This window comes from Salmo salar, chromosome ssa10, assembly GCF_905237065.1.
Source record: "Salmo salar chromosome ssa10, Ssal_v3.1, whole genome shotgun sequence".
Taxonomy (NCBI): Eukaryota; Metazoa; Chordata; class Actinopteri; order Salmoniformes; family Salmonidae; genus Salmo; species Salmo salar.
The window spans coordinates 55631131-55654270 of NC_059451.1; the positions used below are offsets into that span (position 1 = coordinate 55631131).

A 23140-nucleotide genomic window follows, 5' to 3' on the forward strand; every position below is an offset into this window, starting at 1 on the left:
CTGTTCTGTCTCTCCTCCTCACTAACTAACTGTTCTGTATCTCCTCCATACTAATTAACTGTTCTTTCCCTCCTCACTAACTAACTGTTCTGTCTCTCCTTTACTAACTAACTGTTATGTCTCTCCTCACTAACTAACTGTTCTGTCTCTCCTCCTCACTAACTAACTGCTCTGTCTCTCCTCACTAACTAACTGCTCTGTCTCTCCTCACTAACTAACTGTTCTGTCTCTCCTCCTCACTAACTAACTGTTCTGTCTCTCCTCCTCACTAACTAACTGTTCTGTCTCTCCTCACTAACTAACTGTTCTGTCTCTCCTCCTCACTAACTAACTGTTCTGTCTCTCCTCATTAACTAACTGTTCTGTCTCTCCTCCTCACTAACTAACTGTTCTGTATCTCCTCCTTACTAATTAACTGTTCTGTCCCTCCTCACTAACTAACTGTTCTGTCTCTACTTTATTAACTAACTGTTGTCTCTCCTCACTAACTAACTGTTCTGTCTCTCCTCACTAACTAACTGCTCTGTTTCTCCTCACTAACTAAATGTTCTTCCTCCCCTCACTAACTAACTGTTCTGTCTCTCCTCACTAACTAACTGTTTTTTCTCCTCACTAACTAACTGTTCTGTCTCTCCTCCTCACTAACTAACTGTTATATCTCTCCTCCTCACTAACTAACTGTTCTGTCTCTCCTCACTAACTAACTGTTTTGTCTCTCCTCACTAACTAAATGTTCTTCCTCACTAACTAATTGTTCTGTCTCTCCTCCAAACTAACTGCTATGTCTCTCCTCACTAACTAACTGTTCTCTCTCCTCACTAACTAAATGTTCTCTCTCCTCACTAACTAACTATTCTGTCTCTCCTCCTCACTAACTAACTGTTCTGTCTCTCCTCCTCCCTAACTAACTGTTCTGTCTCTCCTCATTAACTAACTGTTCTGTCTCTCCTCCTCACTAACTAACTGTTCTGTATCTCCTCCATACTAATTAACTGTTCTTTCCCTCCTCACTAACTAACTGTTCTGTCTCTCCTTTACTAACTAACTGTTATGTCTCTCCTCACTAACTAACTGTTCTGTCTCTCCTCCTCACTAACTAACTGTTCTGTCTCTCCTCACTAACTAACTGTTCTGTCTCTCCTCACTAACTAACTGTTCTGTCTCTCCTCCTCACTAACTAACTGTTCTGTCTCTCCTCACTAACTAACTGTTCTGTCTCTCCTCCTCACTAACTAACTGTTCTGTCTCTCCTCACTAACTAACTGTTCTGTCTCTCCTCACTAACTAACTGTTCTGTCTCTCCTCACTAACTAACTGTTCTGTCTCTCCTCCTCACTAACTAACTGTTCTGTCTCTCCTCACTAACTAACTGTTCTGTCTCTCCTTACTAACTAACTGTTCTGTCTCTCCTCACTAACTAACTGTTCTGTCTCCTCCTCACTAACTAACTGTTCTGTCTCTCCTCACTAACTAACTGTTCTGTCTCTCCTCACTAACTAACTGTTCTGTCTCTCCTCCTCACTAACTAACTGTTCTGTCTCTCTCCTCACTAACTAACTGTTCTGTCTCTCCTCACTAACTAACTGTTCTGTCTCTCCTCACTAACTAAATGTTTCTTCCCTCACTAACTAACTGTTCTGTCTCTCCTCACTAACTAACTGTTCTGTCTCTCCTCACTAACTAACTGTTCTGTCTCTCCTCACTAACTAACTGTTCTGTCTCTCCTCCTCACTAACTAACTGTTCTGTCTCTCCTCACTAACTAACTGTTCTGTCTCTCCTCACTAACTAACTGTTCTGTCTCTCCTCACTAACTAACTGTTCTGTCTCTCCTCACTAACTAACTGTTCTTCTCTCCTCACTAACTAACTGTTCTGTCTCTCCTCACTAACTAACTGTTCTGTCTCTCTCCTCACTAACTAACTGTTCTGTCTCTCCTCACTAACTAACTGTTCTGTCTCTCCTCCTCACTAACTAACTGTTCTGTCTCTCCTCACTAACTAACTGTTCTGTCTCTCCTCACTAACTTAACTGTTCTGTCTCTCCTCATTAACTAACTGTTCTGTCTCTCCTCCTCACTAACTAACTGTTCTATCTCTGCTCACTAACTAACTGTTCTGTCTCTCCTCACTAACTAACTGTTCTGTCTCTCCTCACTAACTAACTGTTCTGTCTCTCCTCCTCACTAACTAACTGTTCTGTCTCTCTCCTCACTAACTAACTGTTCTGTCTCTCTCCTCACTAACAAACTGTTCTGTCTCCTCCTCACTAACTAACTGTTCTGTCTCTCCTCACTAACTAACTGTTCTGTCTCTCCTCACTAACTAACTGTTCTGTCTCTCCTTACTAACTAACTGTTCTGTCTCTCCTCCTCACTAACTAACTGTTCTGTCTCTCCTCCTCACTAACTAACTGTTCTGTCTCTCCTCACTAACTAACTGTTTTGTCTCTCCTCACTAACTAAATGTTCTTCCTCACTAACTAATTGTTCTGTCTCTCCTCCAAACTAACTGCTATGTCTCTCCTCACTAACTAACTGTTCTGTCTCTCCTCACTAACTAACTGTTCTGTCTCTCCTCCTCACTAACTAACTGTTCTGTCTCTCCTCCTCACTAACTAACTGCTCTGTCACTCCTCACTAACTAACTGTTCTGTCTCTCCTCACTAACTAACTGTTCTGTCTCTCCTCACTAACTAACTGTTCTCTCTCCTCACTAACTAACTGTTCTGTGTCTCCTTACTAACTAACTGTTCTGTGTCTCCTCCTCACTAACTAACTGTTCTGTCTCTCCTCATTAACTAACTGTTCTATCTCTCCTCACTAACTATCTGTTCTGTCTCTCCTCATTAACTAACTGTTCTGTCTCTCCTCATTAACTAACTGTTCTGTCTCTCCTCATTAACTAACTGTTCTGTCTCTCCTCCTCACTAACTAACTGTTCTGTCTCTCCACCTCACTAACTAACTGCTCTGTCTCTCCTCACTAACTAACTGTTCTGTCTCTCCTCACTAACTAACTGTTCTGTCTCCCCTCACTAACTAACTGTTCTCTCTCCTCACTAAATAACTGTTATGTCTCTCCTCACTAACTAACTGTTATGTCTCTACTCACTAACTAACTGTTCTCTCTCCTCACTAACTAACTGTTCTGTCTCTCCTAACTAACTAACTAACTAACTGTTCTGTCTCTCCCCACTAACTAACTGTTCTTTCTCTCCTCACTAACAAACTATTCTAGCTCTCCTCACTAACTAACTGTTCTGTCTCTCTTCACTAACTAACTGTTTTTTCTCCTCACTAACTAACTGTTCTGTTTCTCCTCCTCACTAACTAACTGTTCTGTCTCTCCTCCTCACTAACTAACTGTTCTGTCTCTCATCCTCACTAACTAACTGTTCTGTCTCTCCTCACTAACTAACTGCAATGTTTCTCCTCACTAACTAAATGTTCTTCCTCCCCTCACTAACTAACTGTTCTGTCTCTACTCACTAACTAACTGTTTTTTCTCCTCACTAACTAACTGTTCTGTCTCTCCTCCTCACTAACTAACTGTTATATCTCTCCTCCTCACTAACTAACTGTTCTGTCTCTCCTCACTAACTAACTGTTTTGTCTCTCCTCACTAACTAAATGTTCTTCCTCACTAACTAATTGTTCTGTCTCTCCTCCAAACTAACTGCTATGTCTCTCCTCACTAACTAACTGTTCTCTCTCCTCACTAACTAAATGTTCTCTCTCCTCACTAACTAACTATTCTGTCTCTCCTCCTCACTAACTAACTGTTCTGTCTCTCCTCCTCACTAACTAACTGTTCTGTCTCTCCTCATTAACTAACTGTTCTGTCTCTCCTCCTCACTAACTAACTGTTCTGTATCTCCTCCTTACTAATTAACTGTTCTTTCCCTCCTCACTAACTAACTGTTCTGTCTCTCCTTTACTAACTAACTGTTATGTCTCTCCTCACTAACTAACTGTTCTGTCTCTCCTCCTCACTAACTAACTGCTCTGTCTCTCCTCACTAACTAACTGCTCTGTCTCTCCTCACTAACTAACTGTTCTGTCTCTCCTCCTCACTAACTAACTGTTCTGTCTCTCCTCACTAACTAACTGTTCTGTCTCTCCTCACTAACTAACTGTTCTGTCTCTCCTCCTCACTAACTAACTGTTCTGTCTCTCCTCATTCACTAACTGTTCTGTCTCTCCTCCTCACTAACTAACTGTTCTGTATCTCCTCCTTACTAATTAACTGTTCTGTCCCTCCTCACTAACTAACTGTTCTGTCTCTACTTTATTAACTAACTGTTATGTCTCTCCTCACTAACTAACTGTTCTGTCTCTCCTCCTCACTAACTAACTGCTCTGTCTCTCCTCACTAACTAACTGCTCTGTCTCTCCTCACGAACTAACTGTTCTGTCTCTCCTCACTTACTAACTTTTCTGTCTCTCCTCCTCACTAACTTACTGTTCTGTCTCTCCTCATTAACTAACTGTTCTGTCTCTCCTCCTCACTAACTAACTGTTCTGTATCTCCTCCTTACTAATTAACTGTTCTGTCCCTCCTCACTAACTAACTGTTCTGTCTCTCCTTTACTAACTAACTGGTATGTCTCTCCTCACTAACTAACTGTTCTGTCTCTCCTCCTCACTAACAAACTGATCTGTCTCTCCTCACTAACTAACTGCTCTGTCTCTCCTCACTAACTAACTGTTCTGTCTCTCCTCCTCACTAACTAACTGTTCTGTCTCTCCTCCTCACTAACTAACTGCTCTGTCTCTCCTCAATAACTAACTGTTCTGTCTCTCCTCCTCACTAACTAACTGCTATGTCTCTCCTCACTAACTAATTGTTCTGTCTCTCCTCCTCACTAACAAACTGTTCTGTCTCTCCTCCTCACTAACTGAATGTTCTGTCTCTCCTCACTAACTAACTGTTCTGTCTCTCCTCACTAAATAACTGTTCTCTCTCCTCACTAACTAACTGTTCTGTGTCTCCTCACTAACTAACTGTTCTGTGTCTCCTCCTCACTAACTAACTGTTCTGTCTCTCCTCATTAACTAACTGTTCTATCTCTCCTCACTAACTAACTGTTCTGTCTCTCCTCATTAACTAACTGTTCTGTCTCTCCTCATTAACTAACTGTTCTGTCTCTCCTCATTAACTAACTGTTCTGTCTCTCCTCCTCACTAACTAACTGTTCTGTCTCTCCTCCTCACTAACTAACTGCTCTGTCTCTCCTCACTAACTAACTGTTCTGTCTCTCCTCACTAACTAACTGTTCTGTCTCCCCTCACTAACTAACTGTTCTCTCTCCTCACTAACTAACTGTTATGTCTCTCCTCACTAACTAACTGTTATGTCTCTCCTCCTCACTAACTAAATGTTCTGTCTCTCCTCACTAACTAACTGTTCTGTCTCTCCTCCTCACTAACTAACTGTTATCTCCTCCTCACTAACTAAATGTTCTGTCTCTCCTCACTAACTAACTGTTCTGTCTCTCCTCACTAACTAACTGTTCTCTCTCCTCACTAACTAACTGTTCTGTGTCTCCTCACTAACTAACTGTTCTGTGTCTCCTCCTCACTAACTAACTGTTCTGTCTCTCCTCATTAACTAACTGTTCTCTCTCTCCTCACTAACTAACTGTTCTGTCTCTCCTCCTCACTAACTAACTGTTCTATCTCTCCTCACTAACAAACTCTTCTCTCTCCTCACTAACTTACTGTTCTGCCTCTCCTCACTAACTAACTGTACTCTCTCCTCACTAACTAACTGTTCTCTCTCCTCACTAACTAACTGTTCTGTCTCTCCTCCTCACTAACTAACTGTTCTGTCTCTCCTCACTAACTAACTGTTTTGTCTCTCCTCACTAACTAAATGTTCTTCCTCACTAACTAATTGTTCTGTCTCTCCTCACTAACTAACTGCTCTGTCTCTCCTCACTAAATAACTGTTCTCTCTCCTCAATAACTAAATGTTCTCTCTCCTCACTAACTAACTATTCTGTCTCTCCTCCTCACTAACTAACTGTTCTGTCTCTCCTCCTCACTAACTAACTGTTCTGTCTCTCCTCATTAACTAACTGTTCTGTCTCTCCTCCTCACTAACTAACTGTTCTGTATCTCCTCCTTACTAATTAACTGTTCCGTCCCTCCTCACTAACTAACTGTTCTGTCTCTCCTTTACTAACTAACTGTTATGTCTCTCCTCACTAACTAACTGTTATGTCTCTCCTCCTCACTAACTAACTGCTCTGTCTCTCCTCACTAACTAACTGCTCTGTCTCTCCTCACTAACTAACTGTTCTGTCTCTCCTCACTAACTAACTGTTCTGTCTCTCCTCCTCACTAACTAACTGTTCTGTCTCTCCTCCTCACTAACTAACTGTTCTGTCTCTCCTCACTAACTAACTGTTCTGTCTCTCCTCCTCACTAACTAACTGTTCTGTCTCTCCTCCTCACTAACTAACTGCACTGTCTCTCCTCACTAACTAACTGTTCTGTCTCTCCTCCTCACTAACTAACTGCTCTGTCTCTCCTCACTAACTAATTGTTCTGTCTCTCCTCCTCACTAACTAACTGTTCTGTCTCTCCTCATTAACTAACTGTTCTGTCTCTCCTCATTAACTAACTGTTCTGTCTCTCCTCATTAACTAACTGTTCTGTCTCTCCTCACTAACTAACTGCTCTGTCTCTCCTCACTAACTAACTGTTCTGTCTCTCCTCACTAACTAATTGTTCTGTCTCTCCTCCTCACTAACTAACTGTTCTGTCTCTCGTCACTAACTAACTGTTCTGTCTCTCCTCCTCACTAACTAAATGTTCTGTCTCTCCTCACTAACTAACTGTTCTGTCTCTCCTCACTAACTAACTGTTCTCTCTCCTCACTTACTAACTGTTCTGTGTCTCCTCACTAACTAACTGTTCTGTGTCTCCTCCTCACTAACTAACTGTTCTGTCTCTCCTCATTAACTAACTGTACTATCTCTCCTCACTAACTAACTGTTCTGTCTCTCCTCATTAACTAACTGTTCTGTCTCTCCTCATTAACTAACTGTTCTGTCTCTCCTCATTAACTAACTGTTCTGTCTCTCCTCCTCACTAACTAACTGTTCTGTCTCTCCTCCTCACTAACTAACTGCTCTGTCTCTCCTCACTAACTAACTGTTCTGTCTCTCCTCACTAACTAACTGTTCTGTCTCCCCTCACTAACTAACTGTTCTCTCTCCTCACTAACTAACTGTTATGTCTCTCCTCACTAACTAACTGTTATGTCTCTCCTCCTCACTAACTAAAAGTTCTGTCTCTCCTCACTAACTAACTGTTCTGTCTCTCCTCCTCACTAACTAACTGTTCTCTCTCCTCACTAACTAACTGTTCTGTCTCTACTCACTAACTAACTGTTCTCTCTCCTCACTAACTAACTGTTCTGTCTCTCCTAACTAACTAACTAACTGTTCTGTCTCTCCCCACTAACTAACTGTTCTTTCTCTCCTCACTAACAAACTGTTCTGTCTCTCCTCACTAACTAACTGTTTTTTCTCCTCTCTGACTAACTGTTCTGTCTCTCCTCCTCACTAACTAACTGTTCTGTCTCTCCTCCTCACTAACTAACTGTTCTGTCTCTCCTCCTCACTAACTAACTGTTCTGTCTCTCCTCACTAACTAACTGTTCTGTCTCTCCTCACTAACTAACTGCTCTGTTTCTCCTCATTAACTAAATGTTATTCCTCCACTCACTAACTAACTGTTCTGTCTCTCCTCACTAACTAACTGTTCTGTCTCTCCTCACTAACTAACTGTTATATATCTCCTCCTCACTAACTAACTGTTCTGTCTCACCTCACTAACTAACTGTTTTGTCTCTCCTCACTAACTAAATGTTCTTCCTCACTAACTAATTGTTCTGTCTCTCCTCACTAACTAACTGCTCTGTCTCTCCTCACTAACTAACTGTTCTCTCTCCTCACTAACTAAATGTTCTCTCTCCTCACTAACTAACTGTTCTGTCTCCCCTCACTAACTAACTGTTCTCTCTCCTCACTAACTAACTGTTATGTCTCTCCTCACTAACTAACTGTTATGTCTCTCCTCCTCACTAACTAAATGTTCTGTCTCTCCTCACTAACTAACTGTTCTGTCTCTCCTCCTCACTAACTAACTGTTATCTCCTCCTCACTAACTAAATGTTCTGTCTCTCCTCACTAACTAACTGTTCTGTCTCTCCTCACTAACTAACTGTTCTCTCTCCTCACTAACTAACTGTTCTGTGTCTCCTCACTAACTAACTGTTCTGTCTCTACTCCTCACTAACTAACTGTTCTGTCTCTCCTCATTAACTAACTGTTCTATCTCTCCTCACTAACTAACTGTTCTGTCTCTCCTCCTCACTAACTAACTGTTCTATCTCTCCTCACTAACAAACTCTTCTCTCTCCTCACTAACTTACTGTTCTGCCTCTCCTCACTAACTACCTGTACTCTCTCCTCACTAACTAACTGTTCTCTCTCCTCACTAACTAACTGTTCTGTCTCTCCTCCTCACTAACTAACTGTTCTGTCTCTCCTCCTCACTAACTAAATGTTCTGTCTCTCCTCACTAACTAACTGTTCTGTCTCTCCTCACTAACTAACTGTTCTCTCTCCTAAATAACTAACTGTTCTGTCTCTACTCACTAACTAACTGTTCTCTCTCCTCACTAACTAACTGTTCTGTCTCTCCTAACTAACTAACTAACTGTTCTGTCTCTCCCCACTAACTAACTGTTCTGTCTCTCCTCACTAACAAACTGTTCTAGCTCTTCTCACTAACTAACTGTTCTGTCTCTCCTCACTAACTAACAGTTTTTTCTCCTCTCTGACTAACTGTTCTGTCTCTCCTCCTCACTAACTAACTGTTCTGTCTCTCCTCCTGACTAACTAACTGTTCTGTCTCTCCTCCTCACTAACTAAATGTTCTGTCTCTCCTCACTAACTAACTGTTCTGTCTCTCCTCACTAACTAACTGCTCTGTTTCTCCTCAGTAACTAAATGTTATTCCTCCCCTCACTAACTAACTGTTCTGTCTCTCCTCACTAACTAACTGTTCTGTCTCTCCTCACTAACTAACTGTTATATCTCTCCTCCTCACTAACTAACTGTTCTGTCTCTCCTCACTAACTGTTTTGTCTCTCCTCACTAACTAAATGTTCTTCCTCACTAACTAATTGTTCTGTCTCTCCTCACTAACTAACTGCTCTGTCTCTCCTCACTAACTAACTGTTCTCTCTCCTCACTAACTAAATGTTCTCTCTCCTCACTAACTAACTATTCTGTCTCTCCTCCTCACTAACTAACTGTTCTGTCTCTCCTCCTCACTAACTAACTGTTCCGTCTCTCCTCATTAACTAACTGTTCTGTCTCTCCTCCTCACTAACTAACTGTTCTGTATCTCCTCCTTACTAATTAACTGTTCTGTCCCTCCTCACTAACTAACTGTTCTGTCTCTCCTTTACTAACTAACTGTTATGTCTCTCCTCACTAACTAACTGTTCTGTCTCTCCTCCTCACTAACTAACTGCTCTGTCTCTCCTCACTAACTAACTGCTCTGTCTCTCCTCACTAACTAACTGTTCTGTCTCTCCTCCTCACTAACTAACTGTTCTGTCTCTCCTCCTCACTAACTAACTGTTCTCTCTCCTCACTAACTAACTGTTCTGTCTCTACTCACTAACTAACTGTTCTCTCTCCTCACTAACTAACTGTTCTGTCTCTCCTAACTAACTAACTAACTGTTCTGTCTCTCCCCACTAACGAACTGTTCTGTCTCTCCTCACTAACAAACTGTTCTAGCTCTCCTCACTAACTAACTGTTCTGTCTCTCCTCACTAACTAACTGTTTTTTCTCCTCTCTGACTAACTGTTCTGTCTCTCCTCCTCACTAACTAACTGTTCTGTCTCTCCTCCTCACTAACTAACTGTTCTGTCTCTCCTCCTCACTAACTAAATGTTCTGTCTCTCCTCACTAACTAACTGTTCTGTCTCTCCTCACTAACTAACTGCTCTGTTTCTCCTCAGTAACTAAATGTTATTCCTCCCCTCACTAACTAACTGTTCTGTCTCTACTCACTAACTAACTGTTCTGTCTCTCCTCACTAACTAACTGTTATATCTCTCCTCCTCACTAACTAACTGTTCTGTCTCTCCTCACTAACTAACTGTTTTGTCTCTCCTCACTAACTAAATGTTCTTCCTCACTAACTAATTGTTCTGTCTCTCCTCACTAACTAACTGCTCTGTCTCTCCTCACTAACTAACTGTTCTCTCTCCTCACTAACTAAATGTTCTCTCTCCTCACTAACTAACTATTCTGTCTCTCCTCCTCACTAACTAACTGTTCTGTCTCTCCTCCTCACTAACTAACTGTTCCGTCCCTCCTCATTAACTAACTGTTCTGTCTCTCCTCCTCACTAACTAACTGTTCTGTATCTCCTCCTTACTAATTAACTGTTCTGTCCCTCCTCACTAACTAACTGTTCTGTCTCTCCTTTACTAACTAACTGTTATGTCTCTCCTCACTAACTAACTGTTCTGTCTCTCCTCCTCACTAACTAACTGCTCTGTCTCTCCTCACTAACTAACTGCTCTGTCTCTCCTCACTAACTAACTGTTCTGTCTCTCCTCCTCACTAACTGTTCTGTCTCTCCTCCTCACTAACTAACTGTTCTCTCTCTCCTCACTAACTAACTTTTCTGTTTCTCCTCCTCACTAACTAACTGTTCTGTCTCTCCTCCTCACTAACTAACTGCTCTGTCTCTCCTCACTAACGAATTGTTCTGTCTCTCCTCCTCACTAACTAACTGTTCTGTCTCTCCTCCTCACTAACTAAATGTTCTGTCTCTCCTCACTAACTAACTGTTCTGTCTCTCCTCACTAACTAACTGTTCTCTCTCCTCACTAACTAACTGTTCTGTGTCTCCTCACTAACTAACTGTTCTGTCTCTCCTCCTCACTAACTAACTGTTCTGTCTCTCCTCATTAACTAACTGTTCTATCTCTCCTCACTAACTAACCGTTCTGTCTCTCCTCATTAACTAACTGTTCTGTCTCTCCTCATTAACTAACTGTTCTGTCTCTCCTCATTAACTAACTGTTCTGTCTCTCCTCCTCACTAACTAACTGTTCTGTCTCTCCTCCTCACTAACTAACTGCTCTGTCTCTCCTCACTAACTAACTGTTCTGTCTCTCCTCACTAACTCTTTTTTCTCCTCACTAACTGTTCTGTCTCTCCTCCTCACTAACTAACTGTTATGTCTCTCCTCACTAACTAACTGTTCTGTCTCTCCTCACTAACTAACTGTTCTGTCTCTCCTGACTAACTAACTGTTTTCTCTCCTCACTAACTAACTGCTCTGTCTCTCCTCCTCACTAACTAACTCTCGTCCACAGCGTCTGTGTGTCCACACCTTCGACCCTGTCTGAATGGAGGTCTCTGTATTGATGACTGCATCACCGGCAACCCTTCTTTCTCCTGCTCCTGTCTGGCTGGATTCACCGGAAGGTGGTGCCAGATAGGTGAGTCAGTGAACTTTGACCTTTGAACCCAATCACCCCTTGCTTGACCCCAGTCACCCCACTGCTCTGCTCTACTCTGCCTGCATTACATGTCCGCCTTGTTCAGAAACAACACTTAGCCCATCTCCTTCTCCAGACAACCTGTGGGCATCTGAGAGCATTTGATAGGTCAAATTTAGGCCATAGGACGTGCTACCTATCCCAGACCTGCTGTTTTCAGATCAAATCAATTTGATTTGATTTGATATTGCTTACACCTGTCCATTCCTCTCAGATCTCAAGAAGTGTTTTAGGGGTTAGTATACGATCTCGGGGTTCGGAGCTAGGGGTTGTTTCTGGACAGGGCTCCATGCCTCGCTTCCTCTCTCCTCTTTTCTGGGGGAAGGGGATAGTTACTAGGGGTGGGATTTGGGGTCCGACTCCATGCTCGGCCAGGAAAGAGAGTCAGCTTGTCAAAACCTTTCCTTTCGGGACAGCTGCTTGTAATAGCATACGAGGGCACTGACAGGTCTCTCTGCTCCTCCTGCCAGGTCTCTCTTTTCCTCCTGCCAAGTCTCGCTGCTCCTCCTGCCAGGTCTCTCTGCTCCTCCTGCCAGGTCTCTCTTTTCCTCCTGCCAAGTCTCGCTGCTCCTCCTGCCAGGTCTCTCTGCTCCTCCTGCCAAGTCTCTCTGCTCCTCCTGCCAGGTCTCTCTGTAACGCTCCTCCTGCCAGGTCTCTCTGTAACGCTCCTCCTGCCAGGTCTCTCTGTAACGCTCCTCCTGCCAGGTCTCTCTGTAACGCTCCTCCTGCCAGGTCTGTCTGTAACACTCCTCCTGCCAGGTCTCTCTGTAACATTCCTCCTGCCAGGTCTCTCTGTAACGCTCCTCCTGCCAGGTCTCTCTGGAATGCTCCTCCTGCCAGGTCTCTCTGTAACGCTCCTCCTGCCAGGTCTCCCTGTAACACTCCTCCTGCCAGGTCTCTCTGTAACACTCCTCCTGCCAGGTCTCTCTGTAACGCTCCTCTTGGACAATTCTACTAAATCAGCCTTGTTTTTTTCAGCCTTTTGTGTGTTGACTGTATAGTACAGTGACTGTATTCGCCCTCATGACTCTCTCTCTCGCTTTCTCTGTGTGTGTGTGTGTGTGTGTGTGTGTGTGTGTGTGTGTGTGTGTGTGTGTGTGTGTGTGTGTGTGTGTGTGTGTGTGTGTGTGTGTGTGTGTGTGTGTGCATGTAGATGTAGAGGAGTGTTCGTCCTACCCCTGTCAGAACGGAGGTACCTGTTCAGACCAGGTTAACGGGTTCACCTGCCAGTGTCCACCTGGGTTTACAGGGACAGTCTGCCAAACAGGTAGAGTCTGCTCTCTACCGTCACACTCTAACCATCTAACTACCTCTAACCATCTTTAACCATCTAACCATCTCTAACCATCTAACCATCTCTAACCATCTAACCACCTCTAACCACCTAACCATCTCTAACCATCTCTAAACATCTCTAACCATCTCTAACCACCTCTAACCATCTCTAAAGACCTAACCATCTCTAACCTCCTCTATCCATCTAACCATCTAACCATCTCTAACCACCTTTAACCATCTCTATCCATCTCTAACCACCTCTATCCACCTTTAACCATCTAACCATCTCTAACCATCTAACCACCTCTATCCACCTTTAACCATCTAACCATCTAACCATCTCCAACCATCTCTAACCATCTAACAATCTCTAACCTTCTCTAACCACCTTTAACCATCTCTGTGTTTCTTTCTCTCTGTGTGTGTGTGTGTGTGTGTGTGTGTGTGTGTGTGTGTGTGTGTGTGTGTGTGTGTGTGTGTGTGTGTGTGTGTGTGTGTGTGTGTGCATGTAGATGTAGAGGAGTGTTCGTCCTACCCCTGTCAGAACGGAGGTACCTGTTCAGACCAGGTTAACGGGTTCACCTGCAAGTGTCCACCTGGGTTTACAGGGACAGTCTGCCAAACAGGTAGAGTCTGCTCTCTACCTTCACACTTTAACCATCTAACCATCTCTAACCACCTCTAACCAGCTAACTACCTCTAACCATCTCTAACCACCTCTAACCAGCTAACTACCTCTAACCATCTCTAACCAACAAACATCTCTAAACAACTCTTACCATCTAACCATCTAACCATCTCTAACCACCTTTAAGTATCTAACCATCATTAACCATCTCTAACCATCTAACCATTATTAACCATCTCAAACCACCTCTAACCACCTCTAACAACCTCTAATCATCTCTAACCACCTCTAACCACCTCTAACCATCTCTAACCAGCTAACCACCTCTAACCATCAAACATCTAACATATATATACATCTCTTACCATCTAACCATCTTAACCATCTCTAACCTCCTTTAACCACTTCTAACCATCTCTATCCATCTCTAACCTCCTCTATCCATCTAACCATCTTTAACCACCTTTAACCATCTCTTACCATCTAACCATCTCTAACCACCTTTAACCATCTCTAACCATCTAACCACCTCTGTCCACCTTTAACATCTAACCATCTAACCAGCTAACTACCTCTAACCATCTCTAACCATCTAACCATCTATATACAACTCTAAACATCTCTAACCACCTCTAACCAGCTAACCACCTCTAACCACCTCTAACCAGCTAACCACCTCTAACCAGCTAACCACCTCTAACCAGCTAACAGCTAACCATATATATACACATCTCTAACCACCTCTAACCATCTAACCATCTCTAACCAGCTAACCACCTCTAATCATCTAACATCTAACCATATATATACATCTCTATCCATCTAACCATCTCTATCCATCTAACCAACTAACCATCTCTAACCACCTCTTACCATCTCTATCCATCTCTATCCATCTAACCATCTCTATCCATCTAACCAACTAACCATCTCTAACCACCTCTTACCATCTAACCATCTCTAACCAACTTTAACCATCTCTAACCATCTCTAACCATCTCTATCCATCTCTATCCATCTCTAACCACCACTATCCACCTTAAACCATCTAACCATCTAACCAGCTAACCACCTCTAACCAGCTAAGAGCTAACCATATATATACACATCGCTAACCACCTCTAACCATCTAACCATCTCTAACCAGCTAACCACCTCTAATCATCTAACATCTAACCATATATATACATCTCTAACCATCTAACCATCTAACCATCTCTAACCACCTTTAACAATCTCTAACCATCTCTAACCACCTTTAACCATCTCTAACCATCTCTATCCATCTCTAACCACCTCTATCCACCTTTAACCATCTAACCATCTCTAACCATCTAACCATCTCTATCCATCTCTAACCACCTCTTTCCACCTTTAACCATCTAACCATCTAACCATCTCTAACCATCTAACCACCTCTATCCACCTTTAACCATCTAACCATCTCTAACCACCTAACCATCTCTAACCATCTAACCATCTCTAACCTTCTCTAACCATCTCTATGTGTTTCTTTCTCTCTCTGTGTGTGTGTGTGTGTGTGTGTGTGTGTGTGTGTGTGTGTGTGTGTGTGTGTGTGTGTGTGTGTGTGTGTGTGTGTGTGTGCATGTAGATGTAGAGGAGTGTTCGTCCTACCCCTGTCAGAACGGAGGTACCTGTTCAGACCAGGTTAACGGGTTCACCTGCAAGTGTCCACCTGGGTTTACAGGGACAGTCTGCCAAACAGGTAGAGTCTGCTCTCTACCTTCACACTTTAACCATCTAACCATCTCTAACCACCTCTAACCAGCTAACTACCTCTAACCATCTCTAACCACCTCTAACCAGCTAACTACCTCTAACCATCTCTAACCATCTAACATCTCTAAACAACTCTAACCATCTAACCATCTCTAACCACCTTTAAGTATCTAACCATCATTAACCATCTCTAACCATCTAACCATTATTAACCATCTCAAACCACCTCTACCACCTCTAACAACCTCTAACCATCTCTAACCACCTCTAACCACCTCTAACCATCTCTAACCAGCTAACCACCTCTAACCATCAAACATCTAACATATATATACATCTCTTACCATCTAACCATCTTAACCATCTCTAACCACCTTTAACGACTTCTAACCATCTAACCATCTAACCATCTCTATCCATCTCTAACCTCCTCTATCCATCTAACCATCTTTAACCACCTTTAACCATCTCTTACCATCTAACCATCTCTAACCACCTTTAACCATCTCTAACCATCTAACCACCTCTGTCCACCTTTAACATCTAACCATCTAACCAGCTAACTACCTCTAACCATCTCTAACCATCTAACCATCTATATACAACTCTAAACATCTTTAACCACCTCTAACCAGCTAACCACCTCTAACCACCTCTAACCAGCTAACCATCTCTAACCTCCTCTATCCATCTAACCATCTTTAACCACCTTAAACCATCTCTTACCATCTAACCATCTCTAACCACCTTTAACCATCTCTAACCATCTAACCACCTCTGTCCACCTTTAACATCTAACCATCTAACCAGCTAACTACCTCTAACCATCTCTAACCATCTAACCATCTATATACAACTCTAAACATCTCTAACCACCTCTAACCAGCTAACCACCTCTAACCACCTCTAACCAGCTAACCATCTCTAACCAGCTAACCACCTCTAACCAGCTAACAGCTAACCATATATATACACATCTCTAACCACCTCTAACCATCTAACCATCTCTAACCATCTCTAATCACCTTTAACCATCTCTAACCATCTCTAACCATCTCTATCCATCTCTATCCATCTAACCATCTCTATCCATCTAACCAACTAACCATCTCTAACCACCTCTTACCATCTAACCATCTCTAACCAACTTTAACCATCTCTAACCATCTCTAACCATCTCTATCCATCTCTATCCATCTCTAACCACCACTATCCACCTTAAACCATCTAACCATCTAACCAGCTAACCACCTCTAACCAGCTAAGAGCTAACCATATATATACACATCTCTAACCACCTCTAACCATCTAACCATCTCTAACCAGCTAACCACCTCTAATCATCTAACATCTAACCATATATATACATCTCTAACCATCTAACCATCTAACCATCTCTAACCACCTTTAACCATCTCTAACCATCTCTAACCACCTTTAACCATCTCTAACCATCTCTATCCATCTCTAACCACCTCTTTCCACCTTTAACCATCTAACCATCTAACCATCTAACCATCTCTAACCATCTAACCACCTCTATCCACCTTTAACCATCTAACCATCTCTAACCACCTAACCATCTCTAACCATCTAACCATCTCTAACCTTCTCTACCCATCTCTGTGTTTCTTTCTCTCTCTGTGTGTGTGTGTGTGTGTGTGTGTGTGTGTGTGTGTGTGTGTGTGTGTGTGTGTGTGTGTGTGTGTGTGTGTGTGTGTGTGTGTGTGTGTGTGTGTGTGTGTGTGTGTGTGTGTATGTAGATGTAGAGGAGTGTTCGTCCTACCCCTGTCAGAACGGAGGTACCTGTTCAGACCAGGTTAACGGGTTCACCTGCAATTGTCCACCTGGGTTTACAGGGACAGTCTGCCAAACAGGTAGGGTCTGCTCTCTACCTTCACACTCTAACCATCTAACCATCTCTAACCATCTAACCACCTCTAACCATCTTTATCCACCTAACCATCTCTAACAATCTCTAACCACCTCTAACCATCTAACCACCTCTAACCACCTCTAACCATCTCTAATCATCTCTAACCACCTCTAACCATCTCTAACATCTAACCATCTCTAACCATCAAACCATCTCTAACCACCTCTAACCATCTCTAACCACCTCTAACCATCTAACCACCTCTAACCATCTAACCATCTAACCACCTCTAACCATCTAACCATCATTAACCATCTAACCATATCTAACCATCTCTAACCAGCTAACCACCTCTAACCACCTCTAACCATCTAACCATCATTAACCATCTAACCATATCTAACCATCTCTAACCAGCTAACCACCTCTAACCACCTCTAACCATCATTAACCATACCTAACCAGCTAACCACCTCTAACCATCAAACCATATATATGCATCTCTAACCATCTAACCACCTTTAACCACCTCTAACCATCTAACCATCTCTATCCATCTCTAACCTGCACTATCCATCTAACCATCTAACCACATTTAACGATCATTTACCATCTAACCATCTCTAACCATCTAACCACCTTTAACCACCTCTAACCATCTAACCATCTCTATCCATCTCTAACCTGCACTATCCATCTAACCATCTAACCACATTTAACGATCATTTACCATCTAACCATCTCTAACCATCTAACCACCTCTAACCACCTCTAACCAGCTAACCACCTCTAACCACCTCTAACCATCATTAACCATACCTAACCAGCTAACCACCTCTAACCATCTAACCATCAAACCATATATATGCATCTCTAACCATCTAACCACCTTTAACCACCTCTAACCATCTAACCATCTCTATCCATCTCTAACCTGCACTATCCATCTAACCATCTAACCACCTTTAACGATCATTTACCATCTAACCATCTCTAACCATCTAACCACCTCTAACCACCTCTAACCATCTCTAACCACCTTTAACCATCATTTACCATCTAACCATCTAACCATCTCTAACCAGCTAACCATCTCTAACCATCTCTAACCACCTCTAACCATCTCTAACCAGCTAACCACCTCTAACCATCTAACCATCTACACATATATATACATCTCTAACCATCTAACCATCTAACCATCTCTAACCACCTTTAACCATCTAACATCATTAACCATCTCTAACCATCTCTAACCACCTCTAACCATCTCTAACCACCTCTAACCATCTAACCACCTCTAAGCACCTCTAACCACCTCTAACCACCTCTAACCATCTCTAACCACCTCTAACCACCTCTAACCATCTCTAACCAGCTAACCACTTCTAACCATCTAACCATCTACACATATATATACATTTCTAACCATCTAACCATCTCTAACCATCTAACCATCTCTAACCATCTAACCACCTCTAACCACCTCTAACCACCTCTAACCATCTCTAACCAGCTAACCACCTCTAACCATCTAACCATATATATACATCTCTAAACATCTAACCATCTAACCACCTTTAACCACCTCTAACCATCTAACCATCTACACATCTCTAACCACATTTAACCATCTATAACAATCTCTATCCATCTAACCATCTCTAACCACCTTTAACCATCTCTTACCATCTAACCATCTCCAACCACCTTTAACCATATCTAACCATCTAACCACCTCTATCCACCTTTAACCATCTAACCATCTATCCACCTCTAACCATCTCTATCCACCTTTAACCATCTCTAACCATCTAACCACCTTTAACCATCTCTAACCATCTAACCACCTCTAACCATCTCTAACCACCTCTAACCAGCTAACCACCTCTATCCATCTCTAACCACCTCTAACCATCTATATCCATCTCTAACCACCTTTAACCATCTCTAATCATCGAACCATCTAACCATCTCTAACCATCTATATCTACCTCTAACCATCTAACCATCTCTAAACATCTAACCACCTCTATCCATCTCTAACCATCTCTAATCATCTAACCATCTAACCATCTCTAACCATCTATATCCACATCTAACCACCTCTAACCATCTAACCATCTCTAACCACTTCTAACCACCTCTAATCATCTAACCACCTCTAACCACCTCTAACCATCTCTAACCATCTAACTACCTCTAACCATCTCTAACCATCTAACCATCTCTATCCACCTTTAACCATCTGTAACCATCTAACCACCTCTAACCATCTCTAACCATCTAACCACCTCTAACCATCTAACCATCTAACCTTCTCTAACCACCTTTAACCACCTTTAACCACCTTTAACCATCTCTAACCAACTAACATTCTAACCATCTCTATCCATCTCTAACCATCTCTAACCATCTAACCATCTAAGCATCTCTAACCATCTAACCATCCCTAACCATTTAACCATCTAACCACCTCTAACCATCTCTAACCATCTCTAACCATCTCTAACCATCTAACCATCTCTAACCATCTAACCATCTCTAACCATCTCTAACCATCTCTAACCATCTCTAACCATCTTTAACCATCTCTAACCATCTAACTATCTCTAACCATCTCTAACCATCCCTAACCATATAACCATCTAACCATCTCTAACCATCTAACCATCCCTAACCATCTAACCATCTCTAACCACCTCTTTTCTGATCTCTCCTTTCTTACTCTACTTCTCCCTCCTACTTGCTTGATTTTTACGCAATACAACACCATCTATCCCACACTACTGTTCTTTATCGTATGCTTTCTTGGCGAATTATATGTTAATCTTATAATGCACAAACCAAAATGATTTACTTGATCTATTCTATAACTTTGAGCCTGAATTTCAGCTCCTTTACAGCCATGTCCAACTCCTCTTTCCTCTCTGTCCTCTGTCCCCCTCTCCTCTCTTCTCTCCTCTCCCCCCATTTCTCCCTCTCTTCTCTCCTCTCCCCCCATTTCTCCCTCTCTTCTCCCCTCTCCCCCAGTTCTCCCTCTCTTCTCCCCTCTCCCCCAATTCTCCCTCTCTTCTCCCCTCTCCCCCAGTTCTCCCTCTCTTCTCCCCTCTCCCCCAGTTCTCCCTCTCTTCTCCCCTCTCCCCCAGTTCTCCCTCTCTTCTCTCCTCTCCCCCAGTTCTCCCTCTCTTCTCCCCTCTCCCCCAGTTCTCCCTCTCTTCTCCCCTCTCCCCCAGTTCTCCCTCTCTTCTCCCCTCTCCCCCAGTTCTCCCTCTCTTCTCCCCTCTCCCCCCAGTTCTCCCTCTCTTCTCCCCTCTCCCCCAGTTCCCCCTCTCTTCTCCCCTCTCCCCCAGTTCTCCCTCTCTTCTCTCCTCTCCCCCCAGTTCTCCCTCTCTTCTCCCCTCTCCCCCAGTCTCCCTCTCTTCTCCCCTCTCCCTGTCCCCCTCCCATCCCTCACTGCTGTCTCCCTGTCCCCCCTCCCCTCCCTCTCTGCTGTCTCCCTGTCCCCCTCCACTCCCTCTCTGCTGTCTCCCTGTCCCCCTCCCCTCCCTCTCTGCTGTCTCCCTGTCCACCCTCCCTCCCTCTCTGCTGTCTCCCTGTCCCCCCTCCCCTCCATCTCTGCTGTCTCCCTGTCCACCCTCCCCTCCCTCTCTGCTGTCTCCCTGTCCCCCTCCCCTCCCTCTCTGCTGTCTCCTTGTCCCCCTCCCCTCCCTCTCTGCTGTCTCCCTGTCCCCCCTCCCTCCTTCTCTGCTCCCCCCTGACCCCCTCCCCTCCCTCCCTGCCTGCTGACTTGCTGCCTCTCCTCATTCCTGTGGAGACATATCTTCTCTAAAACCTTTCACAGCCAGCAGCACATATTTTCAGGGTGAGGGGAGAGGCGTGGCGGATATAATAATCAGCTGAGTAAATAACCCGTGTGTGTGTGTGTGTGTGTCTCTCTCTGTGTGTGTGTGTGTGTGTGTGTGTGTGTGTGTGTGTGTGTGTGTGTGTGTGTGTGTGTGTGTGTGTGTGTGTGAGTGATTCTGCCTGCAGACATTGACGAGTGTAAAGACAGACCCTGCCTCAATGGAGCGCTGTGTGTGCAAGGTGTCGACAGCTTCACCTGTGTGTGTGAGAGGGGCTACTCTGGGACTCTGTGTGAGACAGGTGAGTTAGCAGGGGTCCTGGGGGGGGTCAGGTTAAGGGGATGGTGAGTTAGCAGGGGTCCTGGGGGGGGTCAGGTTTAGGGGATGGTGAGTTAGCAGGGGTCCTGGGGGGGGGTCAGGTTTAGGGGATGGTGAGTTAGCAGGGGTCCTGAGAGGGGTCAGGTTTAGGGGATGGTGAGTTAGCAGGGGTCCTGGGGGGCAGGTTTAGGGGATGGTGAGTTAGCAGGGGTCCTGGGAGGGGGGTCAGTTAGAGGGGTCCTGGGGGGGGCAGGTTTGGGGATGGTGAGTTAGCAGGGGTCCTGGGAGGGGGTCAGGTTTAGGGGATGGTTAGGGGGGGGTCCTGGGGGAGGGGTCAGGTTTAGGGGATGGTGAGTTAGCAGGGGTCCTGGGGGGGTCAGGTTTAGGGGATGGTGAGTTAGCAGGGGTCCTGGGAGGGGGGGGGGGGTCAGGTTTAGGGGGATAGGCATCTCTCTCCCTAGAGGAAACGCTCTCTGCTTTCTACATTATAACTCATCAGTCTGGCAGATGTTACTTCATGTAGAGAGAGTTCCCATGAAGCCAACCTGTGTGGCCTGATTGATATCTTCTAACAAGGTTACTTTTCAGCTGCAAACACATTGCCATTGGATTTATATCTGGTTGTTCTCTCTGGGGGTCATAGAGTGTATGGACCTACAGATGTTTACTGAACTCAGAGCTGTCTTCAAATGACCTCTCTGTCCTTCACTGTCCCCCTCTCCTCTCTTCTCCCCTCTCCCTGTCCCCCTTCCCCTCCCTCCCTGCTGCTCCTCCTTGTCCCCCCTCCCCTCCATCTCTGCTGTCTCCCTGTCACCCCTCCCCTCCCTCTCTGCTCTCTCCCTGCCCCCCCTCCCTCCCTCCCTCTCTGCTGTCTCCCTGGCCCCCCTCCCTCCCTCCCTCCCTCTCTGCTGTCTCCCTGGCCCCCCTCCCCTCCCTCTCTGCTGTCTCCCTGTCCCCCTCCCCTCCCTCTCTGCTATCTCCCTGTCCCCCTCCCTCCCTCTCTGCTGTCTCCCTGTCCCCCCTCCCTCCCTCTCTGCTGTCTCCCTGTCACCCCTCCCCTCCCTCTCTGCTCTCTCCCTGCCCCCCTCCCTCCCTCCCTCTCTGCTGTCTCCCTGTCCCCCTCCCCTCCCTCTCTGCTGTCTCCCTGTCCCCCCTCCCTCCCTCTCTTCTGTCTCCCTGTCCCCCTCCCCTCCCTCTCTGCTATCTCCCTGTCCCCCCTCCCATCCCTCTCTGCTGTCTCCCTGTCCCCCTCCCTCCCTCTCTGCTGTCTCCCTGTCACCCCTCCCTCCCTCTCTGCTGTCTCCCTGTCCCCCTCCCTCCCTCTCTGCTGTCTCCTGTCCCCCTTCCCCTCCCTCTCTGCTGTCTCCCTGTCACCCCTCCCCTCCCTCTCTGCTGTCTCCCTATCCCCCTCCCCTCCCTCTCTGCTGTCTCCCTGTCCCCCTCCCCTCCCTCTCTGCTGTCTCCCTGTCCCCCCTCCCCTCCTGTACAAGTTGGGGAGTGCCTTGACCTGGTTTTCTGAAATGTGTCCCAAATGGCACCCTATTCCCTATGTACTGCACAGCCCAGGAAACCAGGTCACTACATTCCTATGGGCTATATTCAAAAGTAGTGCACTATGTAGGTAACAGGGTGCCAGCCCGGTGTAACATCCTCGTCTCTCACTAAATGATGGGTTATTGATGAAACAAGAACTGTTGTCCTGTACATATTAGATCCTGTATTAGATCCTGTATTAGATCCTGTACATATTAGATCCTGTATTAGATCCTGTATTAAATCCTCTACATATTAGATCCTGTATTGGATCCTGTACATATTAGATCCTGTATTAGATCCTGTATTAGGTC

General features: G+C 44.5%; 1 protein-coding gene across 1 annotated transcript in view; it reads left to right on the plus strand.

The window, feature by feature from the left end:
* The window catches only part of LOC106594307 (sushi, nidogen and EGF-like domain-containing protein 1), a 243836-nt gene that overhangs the window by 80336 nt on the left and 140360 nt on the right, over positions 1–23140 (plus strand). Inside the window, exons 5-10 of the mRNA XM_045687965.1 lie at positions 11423–11548; positions 12762–12875; positions 13399–13512; positions 15127–15240; positions 17018–17131; positions 21163–21276. Of these exons, the coding sequence (XP_045543921.1) occupies positions 11423–11548; positions 12762–12875; positions 13399–13512; positions 15127–15240; positions 17018–17131; positions 21163–21276 (696 nt within the window). The remainder of the gene's footprint in view (positions 1–11422; positions 11549–12761; positions 12876–13398; positions 13513–15126; positions 15241–17017; positions 17132–21162; positions 21277–23140) is intronic.